At 37.9% G+C, this 23,547-nt stretch overlaps 3 protein-coding genes across 3 annotated transcripts; all 3 read right to left on the reverse strand.

Annotated features, from left to right (window-relative positions):
* Positions 1 to 611: 611 nt before the first annotated feature.
* LOC147792381 (uncharacterized) lies at positions 612 to 2,638 on the reverse strand. The gene is made up of 3 exons (XM_087124465.1): positions 1,198 to 2,638; positions 779 to 1,074; positions 612 to 692 (listed from the first exon to the last, which is right to left on the reverse strand). Exons 1-3 carry the CDS (start codon positions 2,291 to 2,293, stop codon positions 612 to 614), a joined length of 1,473 nt encoding a protein of 490 aa, XP_086980591.1. The 5' UTR covers positions 2,294 to 2,638.
* A 4,121-nt stretch (positions 2,639 to 6,759) lies between these two features.
* Positions 6,760 to 10,405, reverse strand: LOC147792382 (glycosyl hydrolase 5 family protein-like). The gene is made up of 4 exons (XM_087124466.1): positions 10,257 to 10,405; positions 7,821 to 8,109; positions 7,148 to 7,748; positions 6,760 to 7,070 (listed from the first exon to the last, which is right to left on the reverse strand). Exons 1-4 carry the CDS (start codon positions 10,403 to 10,405, stop codon positions 6,760 to 6,762), a joined length of 1,350 nt encoding a protein of 449 aa, XP_086980592.1.
* A 9,788-nt stretch (positions 10,406 to 20,193) lies between these two features.
* Positions 20,194 to 21,953, reverse strand: LOC147792383 (glycosyl hydrolase 5 family protein-like). The gene is made up of 3 exons (XM_087124583.1): positions 21,378 to 21,953; positions 20,705 to 21,305; positions 20,194 to 20,627 (listed from the first exon to the last, which is right to left on the reverse strand). The coding sequence occupies exons 1-3, from the start codon at positions 21,951 to 21,953 to the stop codon at positions 20,194 to 20,196; spliced, it is 1,611 nt and encodes a 536-aa protein (XP_086980709.1).
* Between the last annotated feature and the right edge of the window lie 1,594 nt (positions 21,954 to 23,547).

The raw sequence follows: 23,547 nt of genomic DNA on the forward strand, positions 1-23,547 counted from the left end.
CTTGTCGTTCATCTTCAGATTCTTCTAACATGCTACCAAAGGTTAAATTGTTTGGTGCATTAGGAATCTGATTCACCTTTGTCAGTTCTTCCCAATTCCATTGCTCATTTTCAGCAAAATGAACATCTCGGCTCATAATAACTCGACTAGTGTGCGGTTGAAAAACTCTGTAAGCTTTGGATATAGTGCTATACCCAACAAATATGCCAGCTTCTGCCTTCTTGTCAAGCTTATCACGCTTGATCTGTGGAATGTAAGTGAAGCAAAGACACCCAAATACTTTAAGGAACTTTAAAGAAGGTTTGTAACCATACCAAGCTTCAAATGGCGTCATGTTCTTCACAGCTTTTGTTGAAATTCGATTTTGCAAGTACACAGCAGTGTTTGCTGCTTCTCCCCAAAAACGTTTTGGAAGATCCTTCTCATGAAGCATGCATCTCGTCATCTCCATTATGAATCTATTCCTCCTTTCACTGACGCCATTCTGTTGAGGAGTGTATGGTGCTGTCAACTGATGTTCAATTCCAGCCTCTTCACAAAACCTGTTAAAAGTTTCTGAAGTGTACTCCTTGCCATTATCTGATCTTACAGTCTGAATCAAGCATGCACTTTCATTCTCGACTCTGGCCTTGAGTTTCCAAAATACACCCGCAACCTCTGACTTTTGCTTCATAAAGAAGATCCAACACATTCTTGTTAGATCATCAATAAAAATAATGTAATAAAGATTACCATTTAATGATGGTGTTCGCTGAGGACCACAAAGATCAGTATGAACCAGCTGCAGTTTTTTCGAGGCTCTCCATGCCTGTTGAGGAAAGGGTTGCCTATGTTGCTTCCCAAAATTGCAAGCACGGCAAGGAGGCATGTCATCATTAATGTCAGCGAGTCCTTCCACCAGCTTCTTTGACTGCATCTGAAGCAAACCTCGATGATGAAAGTGCCCAAGTCTTTTGTGCCAAATCTCAGTGGCACTAGCTTTGGATATAAAGGCCATCTGCTCTTTCTCCATCGGATTTAGAGCAAAGCTTTTTCCTTTCATTTTGACATTGAACAAGTCTTTGCCACTAGCATCTTTGATAAAACACTGTTTATTCTCAAACAACACTTTATAGCCTTTATCAAGTAATTGACCAACACTTAAGAGATTTTGATCAATTTTAGGTACAAATAAAACATCTGGAATAAATTTTGTACCTTCATAACTTGTTATAGCTACTGTGCCTTTTCCTTTGACTTCCAAGTGTTCACCGTTGCCAATCCTCACTCTCTTGACGTTAGTGTCTCTTAATTCCTCAAAAAACTCCTTGTCATATGTCATATGATTTGTGCACCCACTATCAATCAACCAACTCTCGCTTGATTCTTTGCCTGAGAAACAAGTGGCCACAAGCAATTGATCTTCTTCTTCCTCTTCTTGATCAACTACCTCTGCAACTACTTCTTTCACCTGATCTTTGGCTTTACAGATCACAGCTTCATGTCCAAGTTGATTGCATTTGGAGCAGAAGGCGTCAGGTCTTCTCCAACACTTGAATGGTGGATGACCTTTCTTCTCACAATGGCGGCAAGGTGGATAGGATTTTCTGAAACCTCCTCCTTGTGTCTTCTGATAATCTGCAGATGGATCTCCATACGTCGATTGGTTTTTGAAAATTTTCTTGTTTTTATACCTGTCCTGATGCTTAACAGGTAAGGCATCTTCAATCACCCTTTCTTGCCTCATAGACCTCCTTTGCTCTTGTGCTTGTAAAGCATTCAAGAGCTCTGTAAGAGAAATCTTTGACAAGTCTTTGGTGTTCTCCAGAGTAGTAATGGTGGCTTCAAACTTCTCTGGAACAGTGACTAGCAGCTTTTCAACGATCCTGGAATCATTTAATACAGAACCGAGCAATCTCACCTTGTTGGCGATGCTGAGAAGTCTGTCAGAGTACTCTTTTATCGACTCTGACTCCTTCATCTTCTGCAACTCGAAATCCCTGATCAAATTCAGGACTTTCATTCCACGAATCCTCTCATCTCCTTCATATTCGGTCTTGAGATAATCCCAGATTTCCTTTGCTGTTTTGAGGGACATTATTCGCATGAAGATCATTTGAGATACAGCGGCAAATAGGCAAGCTTTCGCCTTTGATTTCCTCGTCTTCTTTTCCTTATGTAATTTGATTTGTGCTACAGTAGGATTTGCTGGGAGTGGAGGGACCTCGTAATCCGCTTCTACTGCTTCCCAAAGATCCAAGGCCTCCAAATAAGTCTCCATACGAACTGCCCACATTTGATAATTGTCTACCATTGAAAATTGGTGGTGCAATAGCGGAAAAACTGGATTCTCCTCCCATTTTGATCTCACAGATCCCTTAAGAAGATAGCTCTGATACCAATTGTTAGTGAAAGAGGGATTGATTGAATAATTGATGAGATGATTGAATTTTGAAGAGCAAGAATGCTCTATATATACACAGAGAATAGAAAGAGATATCTAGAAAATCTACCTAGAAATCAGAAAATCTGGTAACAAATCCGTAAACAAATCAAAACAAAATCTAATCAAATCAAGAGTAAATCAAATAAAAAACAAATCGACTCCTAACCATCAGAAGATTTAAATCAAATACAGCAATCTAAACACGTAATCTTTTAACACTTTGTTGCAGACTTCGACGACTCTCCTCTCTCTCCATTGTTGTTATTATTTCTCGGCATGATCTTTGGCATGTAACCAGTGCTCTGATACCAAATGACAGAAAACACACATACGAGGAAGTGATTTTTGCACAATAACGTTATTCTCTAAGAGAGACAATACTTAGAAAATAAACAAAACCAAGTTACTTATTTTATTCAACTTGTTACACAGTACATATATAGACAGAAAGAAAAACTAACTTCTTACAATCTCAGCCACACATTAATAACTGCTAATAACTTCCCTTGATCTTATCCACAAATACTAAAACTGACATAATTTAAAATACAAACAACAAATACGAATGAATTACGGTTAATACAAGATTGAATAAACTAACAGATCCAGCATTAATGGAGAGGAGCAAGTTCTGAAAGTCGAAGGACGAACGAAAATAAGTAATGGAGGAAGAGGAACTTACAGGGGCAGAGGACGCGGAAGAGGAAGATCAACTTTCAACAAAGCAATGGTTGAATGTTATAGGTGTCATGACTTAGCTCATTTTAATTATGAATGTTCAAAGATGAATAAGGAATTGAATTATGCAGAGCTGGAAGAAGAGGATGAAATGCTGTTAATGGCTCATATGTTAAGACATGAAGCAAAAAGGAGTGATGCTTGGTTCTTAGATTCGGGTTGCTCAAACCATATGTGTGCAAGTGAAGGTATGTTTTCCAGCTTAGACAAGACATTTTCCCACATTGAAAAACTTGGAAATAATACAGGTAGGAAAGTTATGGGAAAGGGTGCAGTGAAATTAACTTTGCATGGGGTTCGTTGCACTATTAGTAATGTGTATTGGGTACCTAAACTAAAAAATAATCTCTTGAGCGTTGGACAACTACAAGAAAAAAGGAGTAGCAGTGCTGTTTGAAGATGGTGTATGTAGCATTTATCATCCACAAAAAGGAAAAATAGCAGAGTCAATTATGATCGCAAATCGGCAGTTTATTTTGGGTGCTGAACCATCTACCACAACAAATGAAGAAAGATGCCTCCAAGTTTCAAATACGGACCAGTCAACACTTTGGCACCATCGATATGGTCATCTCGGCTACAAAGGCTTGTGCACCTTGAAACACAAAAACAAGGTGAAAGGCCTTCCGCAAATTGGGGCTCCAAACCCCACCTGTGAGGCATGTATGAAAGGCAAGCAACATCGGAACTCCATTTCAAAAAATGGGTAAATGGAGAGCAACGGAAAAATTAGACTGGGGGAAAACATTGAAATAGATAAGAACACAGCGGAAGGAGGAGGAATAACAGAGGAAACGACTGAACCGGTTGCTGAAACAATTGAACCAGTTGCTGAAAACGGAGAAAGAAAAATCACGGAAGAAACGACTGAATCGGTTGCTGAAACAATTGAACAAGTTGCTGAAAACAATTTTTCCAGTAACCGTCGCACCAGATTTGACAGTAAGGGAGGGGAGAAATCGACATCCACCTGTATGGTTAACAGATTCCGGTGAAGGCTATGAGAAAAAGGGAAGTGAGGAGATGGTGTACAAACTCCAAAAGGCTCTCTACGGATTAAAACAAGCACCTAGAACCTGGTTTGGTCGAATAGAATCCTACTTCATCAAGGAAGGATTCAAAAGCAGTTCCAGTGAGCAAACACTCTTCATCAAGAGGAAGGGAGGTAAAATTCTTATCGTAAGCATTTACGTTGATGATTTTTTATTTACTGGAGACCAGATGAAGAACTATTGGACGAGTTTAAACGTTCCTTGAAGAAAGAGTTTGATATGACTGACTTAGGTCAGATGAAATTTTTTCTTGGAATAGAGGTAATACAAAGATTAGATGGTATTTTCACATGTCAAAGAAAGTAGGCTGTTGAAGTTTTAAATCGACTTGGCATAGAGAATTACAATTCTGTTTGTAATCCCACTGTTCCAGGAAAGAAAATTGGCAAAGATGAAAATGGTGCAAAAGTATATGTAACTTTGTATAAACAAATAGTGGGAAGTCTGATGTATCTCACAACTACTCGTCTTGATCTCATGCTTGCTGTAAGTTTGATTAGTCGTTTTATGGCATGTCCAACACAACAACATTTTGCAGCAGGTAAAACTGTTTTAAGGTACTTGAAAGGTACGGTAGATTATGGTGTATTTTATAAAAAAGGAGGAGTCGGTGATTTGACTGGATCGACTGGTAGTGACTGTGCCGGAGACATGGAAGAAAGCAAGAGTACTTCAGGCCATGTGCTTGTGATTAGTGGAGGAGCAGTAGCTTGGTTTTCTCGTAAGCAGCCTATAGTCACTTATGAACCAGAGAAGCTGAGTTCGTTGCTGCTAGTTCTTGTGCATGTCAAGATGTTTGGATGAGGAGGATATACTCAAAGAGATTGGTCACTCTCAAATAGAAGGAACAAAGCTAATGTGTGTAATACTTCAACTATTAAGCTATCCAAAAATTCAGTTCTACACGGACGTTCCAAACACATAAGAAAGCATTTCGGAAGTTGCGTGAAGAACTTAGCGTGCAGAGTTTTTCTGACTTGAACTAATTCTTGACAAAGAAGAATAAGTACACGGGAGAAATGGTCAGAAGAATTTGATTAGATGAAAAAGAGTTAAGAGTATTTTTAGGAATTTAGTTTAAATATTTCTCAGATTTGTTTACCAGATTTGTTTCCATTTCCAAGATTTGTGGATAGAAACGTTTCTATGTAGGGTTATTTGTAAGGCTATAAAAGCCAAGTTCACTTTTCAATAATATTATCACCTCAAACTTCAATTGTTTATGTTTTTGGCTTTGTTACGTCAAAACCAGTACTTGTCACTTCTACCTTCCCACAATGGCAAACTCACTCTCTCTAATTTCTTTAATCTATTTTTCTTTGTTCGGGGGGCAACGAGGCTGAGAATCGGTTCATGAGCTGCTTTTTGGCTCGAATTGCCGGGAAGGATATTGATTGGGGCTTGTGGGCGTTCCAAGGAAGTTATATGTACAGACGGTGTAATGAAGATCCTGAGTGAAAGTTTTGGCGTTATGGATCACTCTTGGACTAAAGATAGTACCCCCGTCACTTAAACAAATGCTTCCACTTATCAAGAGAGTGAATCAAGGTTAATTTGTTGCTTCTCAATCTAACCGTGCATTATAACAAATCAAACCTTTATATATTTCTTTAGTTAGAATTTGAAACTAAAGCTCTTTTCTTGCGGATCCAAATTCTAAAGCACCAATATCATACATAATGCTGCATCCCGTATCAGGGCAATGTGTCAAATCCGAGGACAAAGGAGGAGTTGAACTCGGCGATTGTGCCACTCCGAAGCAATGGAACCATAGTGGAGATGGAAGTCCCGATGAAGTTGTTGTCAAACGGGCAGGGTTTGAAATCCGTCAGAGATGGAAAAGCACCGGTGGTATCCGACGAATGCTCTGGCGATGGAAGCAATTGGACGGTGGCTTCGAAAGCAAATCTCCAATTGGCCAACAAAATAGGCAAAGACAATTTTTGTTTGGAGAAGGAATCTGATACTATAGTTGTTGTGAAGAAATGCATTTGCTTTAGAGACGAGGGAAGTTGCACCGATGATCCTCAACCCCAATGGTTCAAACTTGTTCCAACAAATGTTGCTTAGTCTATTAATTAGTTTAAAATAGAAATTTAGAATTTGGTCCAATATACTAGTAGTTGTTGGAATTTGAATTTAGGGTTGGCATGAAAGTTTTGAAAATGCCGGAGTCATATTAGGGTTGTCGATTTTATGCTTAAATTCGCAGTTAAATGGTCAATAATTATTTTTCTATTATTTATTATATGTCCAATCTTTTATACGATCATTATTGTTGGTATTATTTTTCATATATGTTTGTACGATAAATAAAATCGGTTATAGTTAAGCACGAGCATGAATAGAATTAGAGATAAAATAGGGGCCAATTCAAAGTCGGGCATGTCATATATTTATTCTTCCCAATACATAAGCAACTCACAACGTGTTGGTTTCAACGAGTTCAAACCATTGACTTTGGGTGTCTTGGAGGCAATTTGGAGCACCATCAGTGCAAATACATGAGTTTGTCACAATATTTGAAGAATTAGAGCTTTCAACCTACAAGCAAAGACTCTTCCCATCTTGAGTTACGGTGGCCAAATGAAGCTTAGTGTTTGAAATGGCTCTCCAAGAACTCTGAGGGCCGAAGCAATCCGTTGAGAGAGATGGCATAAGGCCTTCTCCGCTTGTCTTTAAGCATAAACCAGTGCTTGACATCCTAATTGGAGTGCTATCATTGTCATGAGTCCATCGACATGAGATGGAGCAATTACCCATGAAAATATCTTTGTTGTCATTTGAGACTTGGATGCATTGGCCACTTTGTGGATGATATATAACATACGAGAACGATGCATTGGAATTTGGATCTGTGCACCGTAAAAAAATGTCTTATACACTTGTTATAGATCCATATATTCAAAATCGTTAATATATTTATACTTACCTTGCAACATAGTCTGCAATAGTTGAAACTTCTGGACAAAGTTAGGATTTTTAATTTGAGTCCAATTGGAGTCGAGAACTCCAAAAGTTTCTGCCGGCCCTGCTTGACCTTCCCTGTAATAATAGCTACCTTGCCAAGTCCATAATGCCCAATCTAAATCTTCTTGTGCAAGATGAGCTGTGAAGCAACTCATGAACCGATTTTCTGCATCGTTAACCTCTCTCTGATCGTACCCATATTCGCTGACAAACAAAGGAAATGGGTTTGGTCTTTCTCTAACAAATTCAGCATGGTCTACAAAGCCATCGATAATATTTGCACAAATATTATTTAGTGGCTGGTTTATAAATTTACTCTCTTGATCTCCACTGAACGAATACAAGTGCACCTCAAAAACCAACTTGTTGTCTAAGGTGCTTACATTCAAGGGCTTCTCTTTTAAGCATCGAAGATCATTATCAAAATTTAGGCCCGAAACAATCACCAAAACATTTGGGTTAATGTTGTGGATTGTTGTTACTCCTTGAGTAACATAATTGTTCCAATCATTTGCATTTTCATTGGTTCCTCGTATCTCGTTTCGTAGGCTCATTCCAACCACCTAAATGTCATAACAAAAGAATGTGAGAATTTAGTTTCAAGAGTGTGAGAATTTTCCTTAATTTGTACGTACCGTTGATTTCTTGGAAAAGCGTTGAGCAACTAAGCTAAGACCTTGTAGCCATTCTTGAGGGTCAAAATAGCGGTCTCCAAAAAATCCATTGCCATCGTCAAGAGAGCAACACCATCTTGGCTGACTCATATGGTTGTCGGCAATCACCATTAAACCACTCTCTCCAAGCACATCAACAACAGCTTCATAGGCTTCAGCAATAGTCTTGTTCAACACAAAAGGATTATATTGAGCCAATCCGGCTTTTGCTTGCTCTAAATCGAGGAGGTCAAAATTCTCTTCAACTGTCCTATTTGCATAACGAGTGAACATTTGAGTTGCATACGTGAGTCGTACACAATTAAACCTCAACTTGATTGCCTCATCTGCCAGCTTTTTTAATGGCCTGTGGTTGAGACCTTCTATTAGCATGCTCTGTGTGTGGGAAGGCCAATTCACGCACACAAGCTTCACTCGACGCCCTGTTGTCGAATCAACGATCCACCTTCCTTTTGTTGACAACGGTAAAGAATAAACAGAAGGAGATAAAAACACAAACAATGCTAGAAAAAGAACAACTTGAAAAGCTCTTCCCATTTTTTCTTCTCTTTTATGAATCGGGGTGAGAGAAGCATAGCCCAAAGGTTACTTATATATCTCATTAATAGGTTGAAATTTGTTCAAAAGATCAAAGATCGATGTAACGGTGAAACTCCTTCCATTTTTTTCTTAATTCAGTTGCTTTGTTAATAAATTGTGTTTCTAACTTTGATAATTTGTTGAGTAATAAGCAAATATTTCTAACAAAGCTAGCAACGTTCATACATATCTTGCCCACAGAACCAATATTTTAACATTATGGCCCCTTTTTCTTAAATAAAACTCGAAGCTTGTTCCAGTCTCAAATTAAAAATTAAAATAGTAGCTAACTACGTTTATGATAAGTTCTTATATAATACCCCTACTACATTTTTTGAGTTGGGGACATTTTTCCACCTAATAATTCACAAATACATAAAATTATTTTAATAAAAATAGAATAGTTAACATCTTAATTATCTAATTTTAAAAAATGTAATCAAATTATTGAAAATATTTTATTTATACACTTTTCATACAATACTATGCATTTATTAATTTATATATATATATATATATATATATATATATATATATATATATTCTAGGAGAGAAAGTAGAATATTCTGAACATTGAATTTTTATGTCGCATATTTAGAAGGTCCAAAGCATACAATAAATAAATTCAGATTGCTTTGTCTTTTTGACCGTAAACAATTCGACGTGTAGTTTGGCTATTCGATGTGTAGTTTGGTAAGAACTTATATTATGAGCCTCCATGCCCACGCTTGGAAAATGTCACCTTTTGAATTTGATTATGTGGAAGGAGAAAAAATGAGGTCTATAATTTTATGTCCCCACTGATAAAAAAATAAATTGGCCATCTGACCTTCTTTTTTCAAACAAATTCTCTTTCTTTTTTCTTGATGGCGGGTTAAAAAGTCACGTCGTTAAACTCAGGCCAACTTTTGAAGGGACGAGCCATTACACCGAACTGGTTTTGGATTAGTGGATCATTCTAAAATGTTTGATCAAGCTTTTAGGGTCGACCAAAATTGTAACGCGTCATGTCTAGGATAGATCAAGATTTGTAATGCAGATTCGATACCTAATGGCTCTAAATCTTGGACATGAGCCGTTACAAATTGTATTAGGGCAGTATCTCTCCCAGTAAGATGTGGTCTGAAAACGAACTAATGTGAAAGTTGGTAGGTATGTGACACCCGAGCAAATGAGGGGTACATGACTTAACCGAAACCACTTCCAAACGAGAGGTATCCTGAGGATATGATAGCCAAGAAATACTTTAGAACATGGATAGTCACTCCATATACCAATAAGGTTCATTTTCCTTTTCGATAGCTCAATTATAAGAACTTCATGGTTAGGTATGTTTTGCTTGGAGCAATTCTATGATGCACGTAACCTGTGGAGAATTTTTCTAGGATGCATGTGAATATGGAAAAGACATGCCGGAAGAACTCGAGTTAGTTCGCGAGAATAGCTTTCACTCTTAGAAACAAAGAGTAGGTAACCTGACCATGTCAAATCCTAGACATGAGTCGTTACAAAGGTTTGGGAGTCACACTCACTCATGGTCAAACAAATTCACTCTTGATCCAACGTACAAATATAGTTACATAAGCAAAGTAAAAAGTGATATAATCCAAAAAATGTATAAACAACCTACGTACCATAATTAAAATTTTTAATACTCCTCGTAATTAAACACTACAAACTTAGTAGCCATTTGGTTTCAAATTCCTCCCATAATTCTTCATTAATCAGAAATTTTGTACATGCTTGTCACAATCTTCCCTTTGAGTCATTTGGGTTTTAGTATTGAAAGTAGATGAGTAGTTCATTTTAACCTCAAACCTTTTCTTGATGAATCCAATTATTTTGACCCTTCCTGGCATTTCCGTGTGGCTACTGATATTCAAACCTCCCGACTTCAAATCCTCCATCAAACTCAGACCCTCATCCATTTCCTCCGCCTCGGTCTCCACCGTCACATTCATCGTCATCGTGTCCTTTGCCTTCGTCAATCCGCCGGCGTCTCCCCTTCTCCGATCACCTCGCCGTGGTAGTAAATCACCATCGTGGCTTTTGAGTATTTGAACGATGCGACATTAGGATTCCGCACGAAGACACTAGCCACAACGAGTATGCCACCGTCTGAGAAGGAAGAACGGTGAGTTTTAAATGATTATTAAGAAAATTAGATGAAAACCCAATTAAGCGTTAGATTTTGACTTAGTAATAACTCAGGAAAACCTAAACAATCGTAGTGTCAAGTTATGATATTATTGAATACTCAACCTGGCTTTTACAACTTTACAAATAACAATAGAAATATTAACTATATGACAAATAATTAAACTAAATACCAAACAATACTCTTAAAACAACCCTTCGCCCCTCTCTTTCTACTCCCTATAAACACAACCTTCGTACCACTTCATGTTCGAAGAATTTGATTAGATCAAAGAAGAGTTAGAGTATTTTTATGGGGTTAGTTTAAATATTTGATTTGTTTACCAAATTTGTTTACAAGATTTTTGTTTCCAAGATTTGTGGTTAGTTTCTATTTAGGGTTATTTGTGAGACTACGAAAGCCAAGTTCAATATTCAATAATATTATCACTTCCAGCTTCAATTGTTTATGTTTCTGGCTTAGTTGTGTCAAAACCTAGCAATTGGTATCATAGCCCCAATTTTTTAGTGATCAAATAGAGAGAGTATGAGTGAAGACAAAGTTTTAACGAAGATCCCTCACTTCGATGGTCACTTTGATCATTTTAGTGATGGAGTGAGCTGATGGAATATTTGCTCAGAGCAAAAGGTCTATGGAGTGTGGCGGAGATTGGTTTCTCAGGTCAAGAGGAAGGAACAATGTTGACTGAGGCACAAAAGGGCCACCTTGATGATGCTAGACTCAAAGATCACCAAGTAAAGCATTACCTCTTCCAAGCAATTTATCGAGCTGTCTTTGAGCAAATCTTGGATCGTCGCACAGCCAAGATTGTTTGGGACTCAATGAAACGAAAATTTTGTGGAAACCAAAAAGTGAAGAAATCTCTTCTTAATGCATTAAGGAGAGAATTTGAGATCCTAGAGATGAAGAATGATAAAAGCATCAAAGATTATTTTGTAAGAGTGATGATAACCTCCAACAAGATGAGAAGCAGTGGAGAAAATATGCCAGATAAGAAAATTGTAGAAAAAATTATGCGTACCCTGACTGAAAAATTTAAGTATGTTGTAGTATCCATGGAGGAATCCAAAGATACTGATAACATGTCCATTGATGAATTACAAAGTTCATTAGTGGTGCATGAACAAAAATTTCGAAGATCCTGACAGATAACACACGTACGAGGAAGTGAGTTTTGCACAATAACGTAATTCTCTAAGAGAGACAATACTTAGAAAATAAACAAAACCAACTTACTTATTTTATTCAACTTGTTACACAGTATATATACAGACAGAGAGAAAAACTAACTTCTTACAATCTTAGCCACACATTAATAACTGCTAATAACTTCCCTTGATCTTATCCACAAATACTAAAACTGACATAATTTAAAATACAAAAAGCAAATACAAATGAATTACGGTTAATACAAGATTAAATAAACTAACAAATCATCCCCTTAATCTTGTATTTCGATCTTCACATTCTTACATTCTTCAAACCAATTCTTTCTCGAAGCTCCACAAATTTTTGTCGTCCTATTGGCTTCGTAAGTATATCAGCCAATTAATCCTCAGTTTTTACGTGATCCAGTTCAATCTCCTTTTTGCACACATTCACGAATGAAATGGAACCTCATGTCTATATGTTTGCTGCGATCATGATGAACTGGTTTTTTCGCTAATGCTATAGCAGACTTGTTATCGATATTTAAACGAACTGGATTTACTTCCTTCCCATGCAATTCCTTCAGTAAACGTCCTAACCACATTCCTTGACAAGCAGCTGACGTCGCCGCAATATACTCCGCTTCACAGGATGAAAGTGCCACCATCTTTTGTTTCTTTGAAGTCCATGTAATTGGATTGCCATATAAGAAAAACAATGTCCCCGTAGTGCTCTTTCGATCATCTATATCTCCAGCAAGATCACTATCACTATATCCGATTAATCGATTTTCTACTTGCTTTGCCTTCACATAATGACATCCAATATCAATGGTTCCTTTCACGTACCTGAGTATTTGCTTCACAGCTTCCATATGAACCATGGTCGGAGCTTCCATATAACGACTCATAACTCCAACGGAATATGATAAGTCAGGTCGTGTGTTCACTAAATAACGAAGACTTCTGATAATACTCTTGTAAAAAGTGGAATCAACAGATGGACAATTACTCGCTTTGCTTAGCTTTGTTTTCGGCTCCATAGGAAAACATGACACGGATTACAATCCATCATTCCAAGTTTTGCCAAAAGCTTTGCCGCATAACTCGACTGAGATTACCTGATTCCATCAACGTCTTGTTTAACTTCTATTCCCAAATAATAAGGCAGGAATCCTAAATCACTCATTTCAAACAACTTCTTCATTTGTTGGTTGAAGCTCAAAATATCATCCTTGCTTGACCCGACAATAATTAAATCATCAACATAAACTCCAACTATCTGAATTTTATTTTCTTTCCAACGTGTATACACAGCATGCTCTAAAGGACACTTTTGAAATCCAAGAGACTTTAAGAAATTATCCAGTTTTGCATTCCAGGCACGAGGTGCTTGACGTAAGCCATACAATGCTTTCCTAAGTCGTAAAACATTCCCTTCTCGACCTTCCACAGCAAATTCTTCTGGTAGTTCTACATAAACCTCTTCCTTCAACTCACCATTAAGAAACGCTGACTTGACATCCATATGATGAATCTCCCAACTCTCCTGCGCTGCTATAGCAATCAAGACTCGCACTGTTTCAAGCCTTGCAACAGGTGCAAATACCTCATCAAAATCCACTCCATATTTCTCGACAAAACCCTTTGCGACTAAACGGGCTTTATACCTCACGATCTCCCCATTCGAATTTCTATTCAACTTATATACCCATTTCAACCCGATTGCTCGATGTCCCTTTGGTAGTTTTGCGAACTCTCACGTGCCATTTTTTTCAATAACAGACAACTCTTCTAGCATTGCTTGCTGCCATTTTTCATTATCTCTTGCTTCCATATATGAATTTGGCTCCTCAAGTGAAAGAAAACACATCCCAGCTTCTTCATTCAACTCAATAGAATCAGAGTAAATTTCTCTTAACGATCGAAATTTTCTTGGACTAGATGAGACGTATGAATCGTCTCCTATTGATAAATCATTTGCTGGTGATGAATCGTCTCCCAATAGAGTCCCTGATGATTCTCCCCGCTCTTCTAAAATGTCCTCGTCCTTCACATAGACCTGAGGATCATAATGAACAGCGAATTTACCACCTTCCTTCTTATTTTCTTCCAATTGTTGCACATCCCATTTATATTCTTCTTCTTCTAGAAACTTGACGTCTCGGCTGATATGAAGTCTTTTCGCTTTAGGATCATACAAACGATAAGCTTTTGAACCTGCTTCATATCCCACGAAAATCATTGGCACACTTCGGTCTTGTAATTTGGTTAAATTTGGTGTTGTATTTCTTCCATACGCCAGGCTTTCGAACACTCTAAAATGCTCTACATTAGGCTTTCTTCCTCTCCATTTCTCATGAGGAGTTGCTTCAATTACACTCTTCGTTGGGGATCTATTGAGGATTTAGACAGCTGTCTTCACTGCTTCTGCCCAGAAATGCATCGGCAAATTTTTGCACTTCAACATGCTTCGCACCATTGCAATAACCGTTTGGTTTCGTCGTTCAACCACACCATTTTGTTGCGGAGAATAGGGTGCTGTTAAATATCTTTTAATCCCACTGCTCTCACAATATTCTTTGAACTCAATACTTGTAAATTCTCCACCTCTATCAGTTCTAAGCGCTTGCAATTTCTTTCCGGATTCAGCTTCAATTTTATTTTAAACACGTTTGAATCCCAAGAATGCATCAGATTTATTTTTTAGCAATTCAATCCACATATATCTACTAAAATCATCTACCAACAGCAAAAAGAATTTATTACCTCCATGAGTTGTTGGAGTAATTGGACCACACAAATCGCCATGCACCAATTGTAGAACACTAACGGCTCGAAAATTCGCTTGTTGTGGGAATGGTGTTCTTCGTTGTTTAGTGATTACACAACTATCACAAACTTGTTCGATCCTTTCAACGTGCGGAATTCCTTTCACCATTTGTTTCGTAGACAGGTTTCTTAAAGCCTCAAAATTCAAATGCCCATATCTAGCATGCCACAACCAAGAATCTTCAGACAACTTACCAAGTAGACATGTTGGTTTCGTTGTTTTTAGGCTAATTGTATATAGCCTATTTCGTGACCGCTTCACTTTTTCCAAGAACTCCTTTGCCTTTGTGAAAATGAAAAGTAAACCATGTTCGATCTCAACTTTACAGCCCTGTTCATCCAATTTTCCTAAACTTATAATGTTACTTTTAAGTTTAGGAATGAATTATACATCGGAAAGGATACAGTGATCTCCATTTTCACATTGCAGCATCACGTCTCCACGTCCTTTTATCTCTACAAGTGATCCGTCTCCGAACTTCACCGTGCCGGTCACTGACTCGTTCAATTCCGAGAACCAACTTCGACAACCAGTCATATGATTGCTGGCTCCCGTATCTAGGAACCAAGTGTTGTTTTTCTTGTCAATTTCTTCCGGGACAACCTTCTCTTCATAAAGAGCCATCTCCGTCAACTCTGGTGAACCGAGAGTTCGGACTTCACAAACTTGTGCTATAAGTAAGACTGGCTCATCCTCATCACCTTGCATCTCAGTCAAGTGCGCCTGATCCTCCCTTTTCTTCGATCTACAGTGGGATGCATAATGGCCAATCTTTTGACAATTATAACATTTCACCTTCCGACATTCTGAGGCATAGTGGCCTAGGCCTCGACAATTGTAGCATTTTACCTTGCTCTTGTCACTCTTCTTCTCTTGATGTAACGAGTCGTTTCCACATCCATGACCTCTCCCTCTCCAGCGACCACTGCGACCTCGCCCTCGGCTATGGCCTCCATTGTCGCTACGTTTTTTCTCGAACGTTGAACTTTCACCTTTGCCTTTCGATTCTTTTGCTTTCCATTCTCCTTTTGTAAATAAGACATGCTCAGCATTCTCTTTGTTGCCACCGATCCGTTCCTCGTATGCTTTAAGACGGCCGATGACTTCCTCCATGGTCATCACATTTAAATCGACAAATTGCTCTATTGCCGATGCGATATGAAGAAACTTAGAAGGTACTGAGCGGAGAAATTTTTTCACCAAGCATGCCTCTTCGAAGTTGTCTCCAAAAGTACGTATTTTATTAACAACTCATGTCAATCTTGCTGCATAATCATCTATAGTCTCGGACTCCTTCATATTCATAACTTCGAACTCAATCTTCAGAGTTTGGATCTTTGCCTCCTTTACACGTTCAGCACCCACATGAATAGTTTTTAACGTCTGCCATGCTTCTTTTGCTGTCTCTTTCTCTGCTAACAGAAACAACATCTCCTCAGGGATTGCTTGATAGATAGCTGCTAAGGCCATTTGATCCTTTCTTTCATCAAGACTATCCAGAGACTCAGTTGATTGGATTGCGTCCCACACCCCTTGAGCACGCAAATAGACCTTCATCTTCATAGCCCATGCTGAGTAGTTGGTTCTCGATAACGTCGGGCATTGGAGTGATACCAGACCTTCCTTTGTTGCAGACTTCGACGACTCTCCTCTCTCTCCATTGTTGTTATTATTTCTCGGCATGATCTTTGGCATGTAACCAGTGCTCTGATACCAAATGACAGAAAACACACATACGAGGAAGTGATTTTTGCACAATAACGTTATTCTCTAAGAGAGACAATACTTAGAAAATAAACAAAACCAAGTTACTTATTTTATTCAACTTGTTACACAGTACATATATAGACAGAAAGAAAAACTAACTTCTTACAATCTCAGCCACACATTAATAACTGCTAATAACTTCCCTTGATCTTATCCACAAATACTAAAACTGACATAATTTAAAATACAAACAACAAATACGAATGAATTACGGTTAATACAAGATTGAATAAACTAACAGATCCAGCATTAATGGAGAGGAGCAAGTTCTGAAAGTCGAAGGACGAACGAAAATAAGTAATGGAGGAAGAGGAACTTACAGGGGCAGAGGACGCGGAAGAGGAAGATCAACTTTCAACAAAGCAATGGTTGAATGTTATAGGTGTCATGACTTAGCTCATTTTAATTATGAATGTTCAAAGATGAATAAGGAATTGAATTATGCAGAGCTGGAAGAAGAGGATGAAATGCTGTTAATGGCTCATATGTTAAGACATGAAGCAAAAAGGAGTGATGCTTGGTTCTTAGATTCGGGTTGCTCAAACCATATGTGTGCAAGTGAAGGTATGTTTTCCAGCTTAGACAAGACATTTTCCCACATTGAAAAACTTGGAAATAATACAGGTAGGAAAGTTATGGGAAAGGGTGCAGTGAAATTAACTTTGCATGGGGTTCGTTGCACTATTAGTAATGTGTATTGGGTACCTGAACTAAAAAATAATCTCTTGAGCGTTGGACAACTACAAGAAAAAAGGAGTAGCAGTGCTGTTTGAAGATGGTGTATGTAGCATTTATCATCCACAAAAAGGAAAAATAGCAGAGTCAATTATGATCGCAAATCGGCAGTTTATTTTGGGTGCTGAACCATCTACCACAACAAATGAAGAAAGATGCCTCCAAGTTTCAAATACGGACCAGTCAACACTTTGGCACCATCGATATGGTCATCTCGGCTACAAAGGCTTGTGCACCTTGAAACACAAAAACAAGGTGAAAGGCCTTCCGCAAATTGGGGCTCCAAACCCCACCTGTGAGGCATGTATGAAAGGCAAGCAACATCGGAACTCCATTTCAAAAAATGGGTAAATGGAGAGCAACGGAAAAATTAGACTGGGGGAAAACATTGAAATAGATAAGAACACAGCGGAAGGAGGAGGAATAACAGAGGAAACGACTGAACCGGTTGCTGAAACAATTGAACCAGTTGCTGAAAACGGAGAAAGAAAAATCACGGAAGAAACGACTGAATCGGTTGCTGAAACAATTGAACAAGTTGCTGAAAACAATTTTTCCAGTAACCGTCGCACCAGATTTGACAGTAAGGGAGGGGAGAAATCGACATCCACCTGTATGGTTAACAGATTCCGGTGAAGGCTATGAGAAAAAGGGAAGTGAGGAGATGGTGTACAAACTCCAAAAGGCTCTCTACGGATTAAAACAAGCACCTAGAACCTGGTTTGGTCGAATAGAATCCTACTTCATCAAGGAAGGATTCAAAAGCAGTTCCAGTGAGCAAACACTCTTCATCAAGAGGAAGGGAGGTAAAATTCTTATCGTAAGCATTTACGTTGATGATTTTTTATTTACTGGAGACCAGATGAAGAACTATTGGACGAGTTTAAACGTTCCTTGAAGAAAGAGTTTGATATGACTGACTTAGGTCAGATGAAATTTTTTCTTGGAATAGAGGTAATACAAAGATTAGATGGTATTTTCACATGTCAAAGAAAGTAGGCTGTTGAAGTTTTAAATCGACTTGGCATAGAGAATTACAATTCTGTTTGTAATCCCACTGTTCCAGGAAAGAAAATTGGCAAAGATGAAAATGGTGCAAAAGTATATGTAACTTTGTATAAACAAATAGTGGGAAGTCTGATGTATCTCACAACTACTCGTCTTGATCTCATGCTTGCTGTAAGTTTGATTAGTCGTTTTATGGCATGTCCAACACAACAACATTTTGCAGCAGGTAAAACTGTTTTAAGGTACTTGAAAGGTACGGTAGATTATGGTGTATTTTATAAAAAAGGAGGAGTCGGTGATTTGACTGGATCGACTGGTAGTGACTGTGCCGGAGACATGGAAGAAAGCAAGAGTACTTCAGGCCATGTGCTTGTGATTAGTGGAGGAGCAGTAGCTTGGTTTTCTCGTAAGCAGCCTATAGTCACTTATGAACCAGAGAAGCTGAGTTCGTTGCTGCTAGTTCTTGTGCATGTCAAGATGTTTGGATGAGGAGGATATACTCAAAGAGATTGGTCACTCTCAAATAGAAGGAACAAAGCTAATGTGTGTAATACTTCAACTATTAAGCTATCCAAAAATTCAGTTCTACACGGACGTTCCAAACACATAAGAAAGCATTTCGGAAGTTGCGTGAAGAACTTAGCGTGCAGAGTTTTTCTGACTTGAACTAATTCTTGACAAAGAAGAATAAGTACACGGGAGAAATGGTCAGAAGAATTTGATTAGATGAAAAAGAGTTAAGAGTATTTTTAGGAATTTAGTTTAAATATTTCTCAGATTTGTTTACCAGATTTGTTTCCATTTCCAAGATTTGTGGATAGAAACGTTTCTATGTAGGGTTATTTGTAAGGCTATAAAAGCCAAGTTCACTTTTCAATAATATTATCACCTCAAACTTCAATTGTTTATGTTTTTGGCTTTGTTACGTCAAAACCAGTACTTGTCACTTCTACCTTCCCACAATGGCAAACTCACTCTCTCTAATTTCTTTAATCTATTTTTCTTTGTTCGGGGGGCAACGAGGCTGAGAATCGGTTCATGAGCTGCTTTTTGGCTCGAATTGCCGGGAAGGATATTGATTGGGGCTTGTGGGCGTTCCAAGGAAGTTATATGTACAGACGGTGTAATGAAGATCCTGAGTGAAAGTTTTGGCGTTATGGATCACTCTTGGACTAAAGATAGTACCCCCGTCACTTAAACAAATGCTTCCACTTATCAAGAGAGTGAATCAAGGTTAATTTGTTGCTTCTCAATCTAACCGTGCATTATAACAAATCAAACCTTTATATATTTCTTTAGTTAGAATTTGAAACTAAAGCTCTTTTCTTGCGGATCCAAATTCTAAAGCACCAATATCATACATAATGCTGCATCCCGTATCAGGGCAATGTGTCAAATCCGAGGACAAAGGAGGAGTTGAACTCGGCGATTGTGCCACTCCGAAGCAATGGAACCATAGTGGAGATGGAAGTCCCGATGAAGTTGTTGTCAAACGGGTAGGGTTTGAAATCCGTCAGAGATGGAAAAGCACCGGTGGTATCCGACGAATGCTCTGGCGATGGAAGCAATTGGACGGTGGCTTCGAAAGCAAATCTCCAATTGGCCAACAAAATAGGCGAAGACAATTTTTGTTTGGAGAAGGAATCTGATACTATAGTTGTTGTGAAGAAATGCATTTGCTTTAGAGACGAGGGAAGTTGCACCGATGATCCTCAACCCCAATGGTTCAAACTTGTTCCAACAAATGTTGCTTAGTCTATTAATTAGTTTAAAATAGAAATTTAGAATTTGGTCCAATATACTAGTAGTTGTTGGAATTTGAATTTAGGGTTGGCATGAAAGTTTTGAAAATGCCGGAGTCATATTAGGGTTGTCGATTTTATGCTTAAATTCGCAGTTAAATGGTCAATAATTATTTTTCTATTATTTATTATATGTCCAATCTTTTATACGATCATTATTGTTGGTATTATTTTTCATATATGTTTGTACGATAAATAAAATCGGTTATAGTTAAGCACGAGCATGAATAGAATTAGAGATAAAATAGGGGCCAATTCAAAGTCGGGCATGTCATATATTTATTCTTCCCAATACATAAGCAACTCACAACGTGTTGGTTTCAACGAGTTCAAACCATTGACTTTGGGTGTCTTGGAGGCAATTTGGAGCACCATCAGTGCAAATACATGAGTTTGTCACAATATTTGAAGAATTAGAGCTTTCAACCTGCAAGCAAAGACTCTTCCCATCTTGAGTTACGGTGGCCAAATGAAGCTTAGTGTTTGAAATGGCTCTCCAAGAACTCTGAGGGCCGAAGCAATCCGTTGAGAGAGATGGCATAAGGCCTTCTCCGCTTGTCTTTAAGCATAAACCAGTGCTTGACATCCTAATTGGAGTGCTATCATTGTCATGACTCCATCGACATGAGATGGAGCAATTACCCATGAAAATATCTTTGTTGTCATTTGAGACTTGGATGCATTGGCCACTTTGTGGATGATATATAACATACGAGAACGATGCATTGGAATTTGGATCTGTGCACCGTAAAAAAATGTCTTATACACTTGTTATAGATCCATATATTCAAAATCGTTAATATATTTATACTTACCTTGCAACATAGTCTGCAATAGTTGAAACTTCTGGACAAAGTTAGGATTTTTAATTTGAGTCCAATTGGAGTCGAGAACTCCAAAAGTTTCTGCCGGCCCTGCTTGACCTTCCCTGTAATAATAGCTACCTTGCCAAGTCCATAATGCCCAATCTAAATCTTCTTGTGCAAGATGAGCTGTGAAGCAACTCATGAACCGATTTTCTGCATCGTTAACCTCTCTCTGATCGTACCCATATTCGCTGACAAACAAAGGAAATGGGTTTGGTCCTTCTCTAACAAATTCAGCATGGTCTACAAAGCCATCGATAATATTTGCACAAATATTATTTAGTGGCTGGTTTATAAATTTACTCTCTTGATCTCCACTGAACGAATACAAGTGCACCTCAAAAACCAACTTGTTGTCTAAGGTGCTTACATTCAAGGGCTTCTCTTTTAAGCATCGAAGATCATTATCAAAATTTAGGCCCGAAACAATCACCAAAACATTTGGGTTAATGTTGTGGATTGTTGTTACTCCTTGAGTAACATAATTGTTCCAATCATTTGCATTTTCATTGGTTCCTCGTATCTCGTTTCGTAGGCTCATTCCAACCACCTAAATGTCATAACAAAAGAATGTGAGAATTTAGTTTCAAGAGTGTGAGAATTTTCCTTAATTTGTACGTACCGTTGATTTCTTGGAAAAGCGTTGAGCAACTAAGCTAAGACCTTGTAGCCATTCTTGAGGGTCAAAATAGCGGTCTCCAAAAAATCCATTGCCATCGTCAAGAGAGCAACACCATCTTGGCTGACTCATATGGTTGTCGGCAATCACCATTAAACCACTCTCTCCAAGCACATCAACAACAGCTTCATAGGCTTCAGCAATAGTCTTGTTCAACACAAAAGGATTATATTGAGCCAATCCGGCTTTTGCTTGCTCTAAATCGAGGAGGTCAAAATTCTCTTCAACTGTCCTATTTGCATAACGAGTGAACATTTGAGTTGCATACGTGAGTCGTACACAATTAAACCTCAACTTGATTGCCTCATCTGCCAGCTTTTTTAATGGCCTGTGGTTGAGACCTTCTATTAGCATGCTCTGTGTGTGGGAAGGCCAATTCACGCACACAAGCTTCACTCGACGCCCTGTTGTCGAATCAACGATCCACCTTCCTTTTGTTGACAACGGTAAAGAATAAACAGAAGGAGATAAAAACACAAACAATGCTAGAAAAAGAACAACTTGAAAAGCTCTTCCCATTTTTTCTTCTCTTTTATGAATCGGGGTGAGAGAAGCATAGCCCAAAGGTTACTTATATATCTCATTAATAGGTTGAAATTTGTTCAAAAGATCAAAGATCGATGTAACGGTGAAACTCCTTCCATTTTTTTCTTAATTCAGTTGCTTTGTTAATAAATTGTGTTTCTAACTTTGATAATTTGTTGAGTAATAAGCAAATATTTCTAACAAAGCTAGCAACGTTCATACATATCTTGCCCACAGAACCAATATTTTAACATTATGGCCCCTTTTTCTTAAATAAAACTCGAAGCTTGTTCCAGTCTCAAATTAAAAATTAAAATAGTAGCTAACTACGTTTATGATAAGTTCTTATATAATACCCCTACTACATTTTTTGAGTTGGGGACATTTTTCCACCTAATAATTCACAAATACATAAAATTATTTTAATAAAAATAGAATAGTTAACATCTTAATTATCTAATTTTAAAAAATGTAATCAAATTATTGAAAATATTTTATTTATACACTTTTCATACAATACTATGCATTTATTAATTTATATATATATATATATATATATATATATATATATATATATATATTCTAGGAGAGAAAGTAGAATATTCTGAACATTGAATTTTTATGTCGCATATTTAGAAGGTCCAAAGCATACAATAAATAAATTCAGATTGCTTTGTCTTTTTGACCGTAAACAATTCGACGTGTAGTTTGGCTATTCGATGTGTAGTTTGGTAAGAACTTATATTATGAGCCTCCATGCCCACGCTTGGAAAATGTCACCTTTTGAATTTGATTGTGTGGAAGGAGAAAAAATGAGGTCTATAATTTTATGTCCCCACTCATAAAAAAATAAATTGGCCATCTGACCTTCTTTTTTCAAACAAATTCTCTTTCTTTTTTCTTGATGGCGGGTTAAAAAGTCACGTCGTTAAACTCAGGCCAACTTTTGAAGGGACGAGCCATTACACCGAACTGGTTTTGGATTAGTGGATCATTCTAAAATGTTTGATCAAGCTTTTAGGGTCGACCAAAATTGTAACGCGTCATGTCTAGGATAGATCAAGATTTGTAATGCAGATTCGATACCTAATGGCTCTAAATCTTGGACATGAGCCGTTACAAATTGTATTAGGGCAGTATCTCTCCCAGTAAGATGTGGTTTGAAAACGAACTAATGTGAAAGTTGGTAGGTATGTGACACCCGAGCAAATGAGGGGTACATGACTGAACCGAAACCACTTCCAAACGAGAGGTATCCTGAGGATATGATAGCCAAGAAATACTTTAGAACATGGATAGTCACTCCATATACCAATAAGGTTCATTTTCCTTTTCGATAGCTCAATTATAAGAACTTCATGGTTAGGTATGTTTTGCTTGGAGCAATTCTATGATGCACGTAACCTGTGGAGAATTTTTCTAGGATGCATGTGAATATGGAAAAGACATGCCGGAAGAACTCGAGTTAGTTCGCGAGAATAGCTTTCACTCTTAGAAACAAAGAGTAGGTAACCTGACCATGTCAAATCCTAGACATGAGTCGTTACAAAGGTTTGGGAGTCACACTCACTCATGGTCAAACAGATTC

Source organism: Cucurbita pepo, chromosome 6 (genome assembly GCF_057944985.1).
Source record: "Cucurbita pepo subsp. pepo isolate OVF chromosome 6, ASM5794498v1, whole genome shotgun sequence".
In the NCBI taxonomy this organism is placed as follows: Eukaryota; Viridiplantae; Streptophyta; class Magnoliopsida; order Cucurbitales; family Cucurbitaceae; genus Cucurbita; species Cucurbita pepo.

Bases quoted from the DNA above. Each gene is read 5' to 3' on its own strand.
- LOC147792383 (XM_087124583.1), bottom strand. From the start codon at position 21,953: ATGGGAAGAGCTTTTCAAGTTGTTCTTTTTCTAGCATTGTTTGTGTTT. The intron at 21,306-21,377 runs GTACGTACAAAT...TATGACATTTAG, and splicing joins GCTTTTCCAAGAAATCAACG to GTGGTTGGAATGAGCCTACG. The intron at 20,628-20,704 runs GTAAGTATAAAT...TACGGTGCACAG, and splicing joins ATTGCAGACTATGTTGCAAG to ATCCAAATTCCAATGCATCG.
- LOC147792381 (XM_087124465.1), bottom strand. From the start codon at position 2,293: ATGGTAGACAATTATCAAATGTGGGCAGTTCGTATGGAGACTTATTTG. The intron at 1,075-1,197 runs GTACAAAATTTA...GTTTTATCAAAG, and splicing joins AGCTATAACAAGTTATGAAG to ATGCTAGTGGCAAAGACTTG. The intron at 693-778 runs GTTCATACTGAT...TGATCTAACAAG, and splicing joins CCTCGAAAAAACTGCAGCTG to AATGTGTTGGATCTTCTTTA.
- LOC147792382 (XM_087124466.1), bottom strand. From the start codon at position 10,405: ATGACGATGAATGTGACGGTGGAGACCGAGGCGGAGGAAATGGATGAG. The intron at 7,749-7,820 runs GTACGTACAAAT...TATGACATTTAG, and splicing joins GCTTTTCCAAGAAATCAACG to GTGGTTGGAATGAGCCTACG. The intron at 7,071-7,147 runs GTAAGTATAAAT...TACGGTGCACAG, and splicing joins ATTGCAGACTATGTTGCAAG to ATCCAAATTCCAATGCATCG.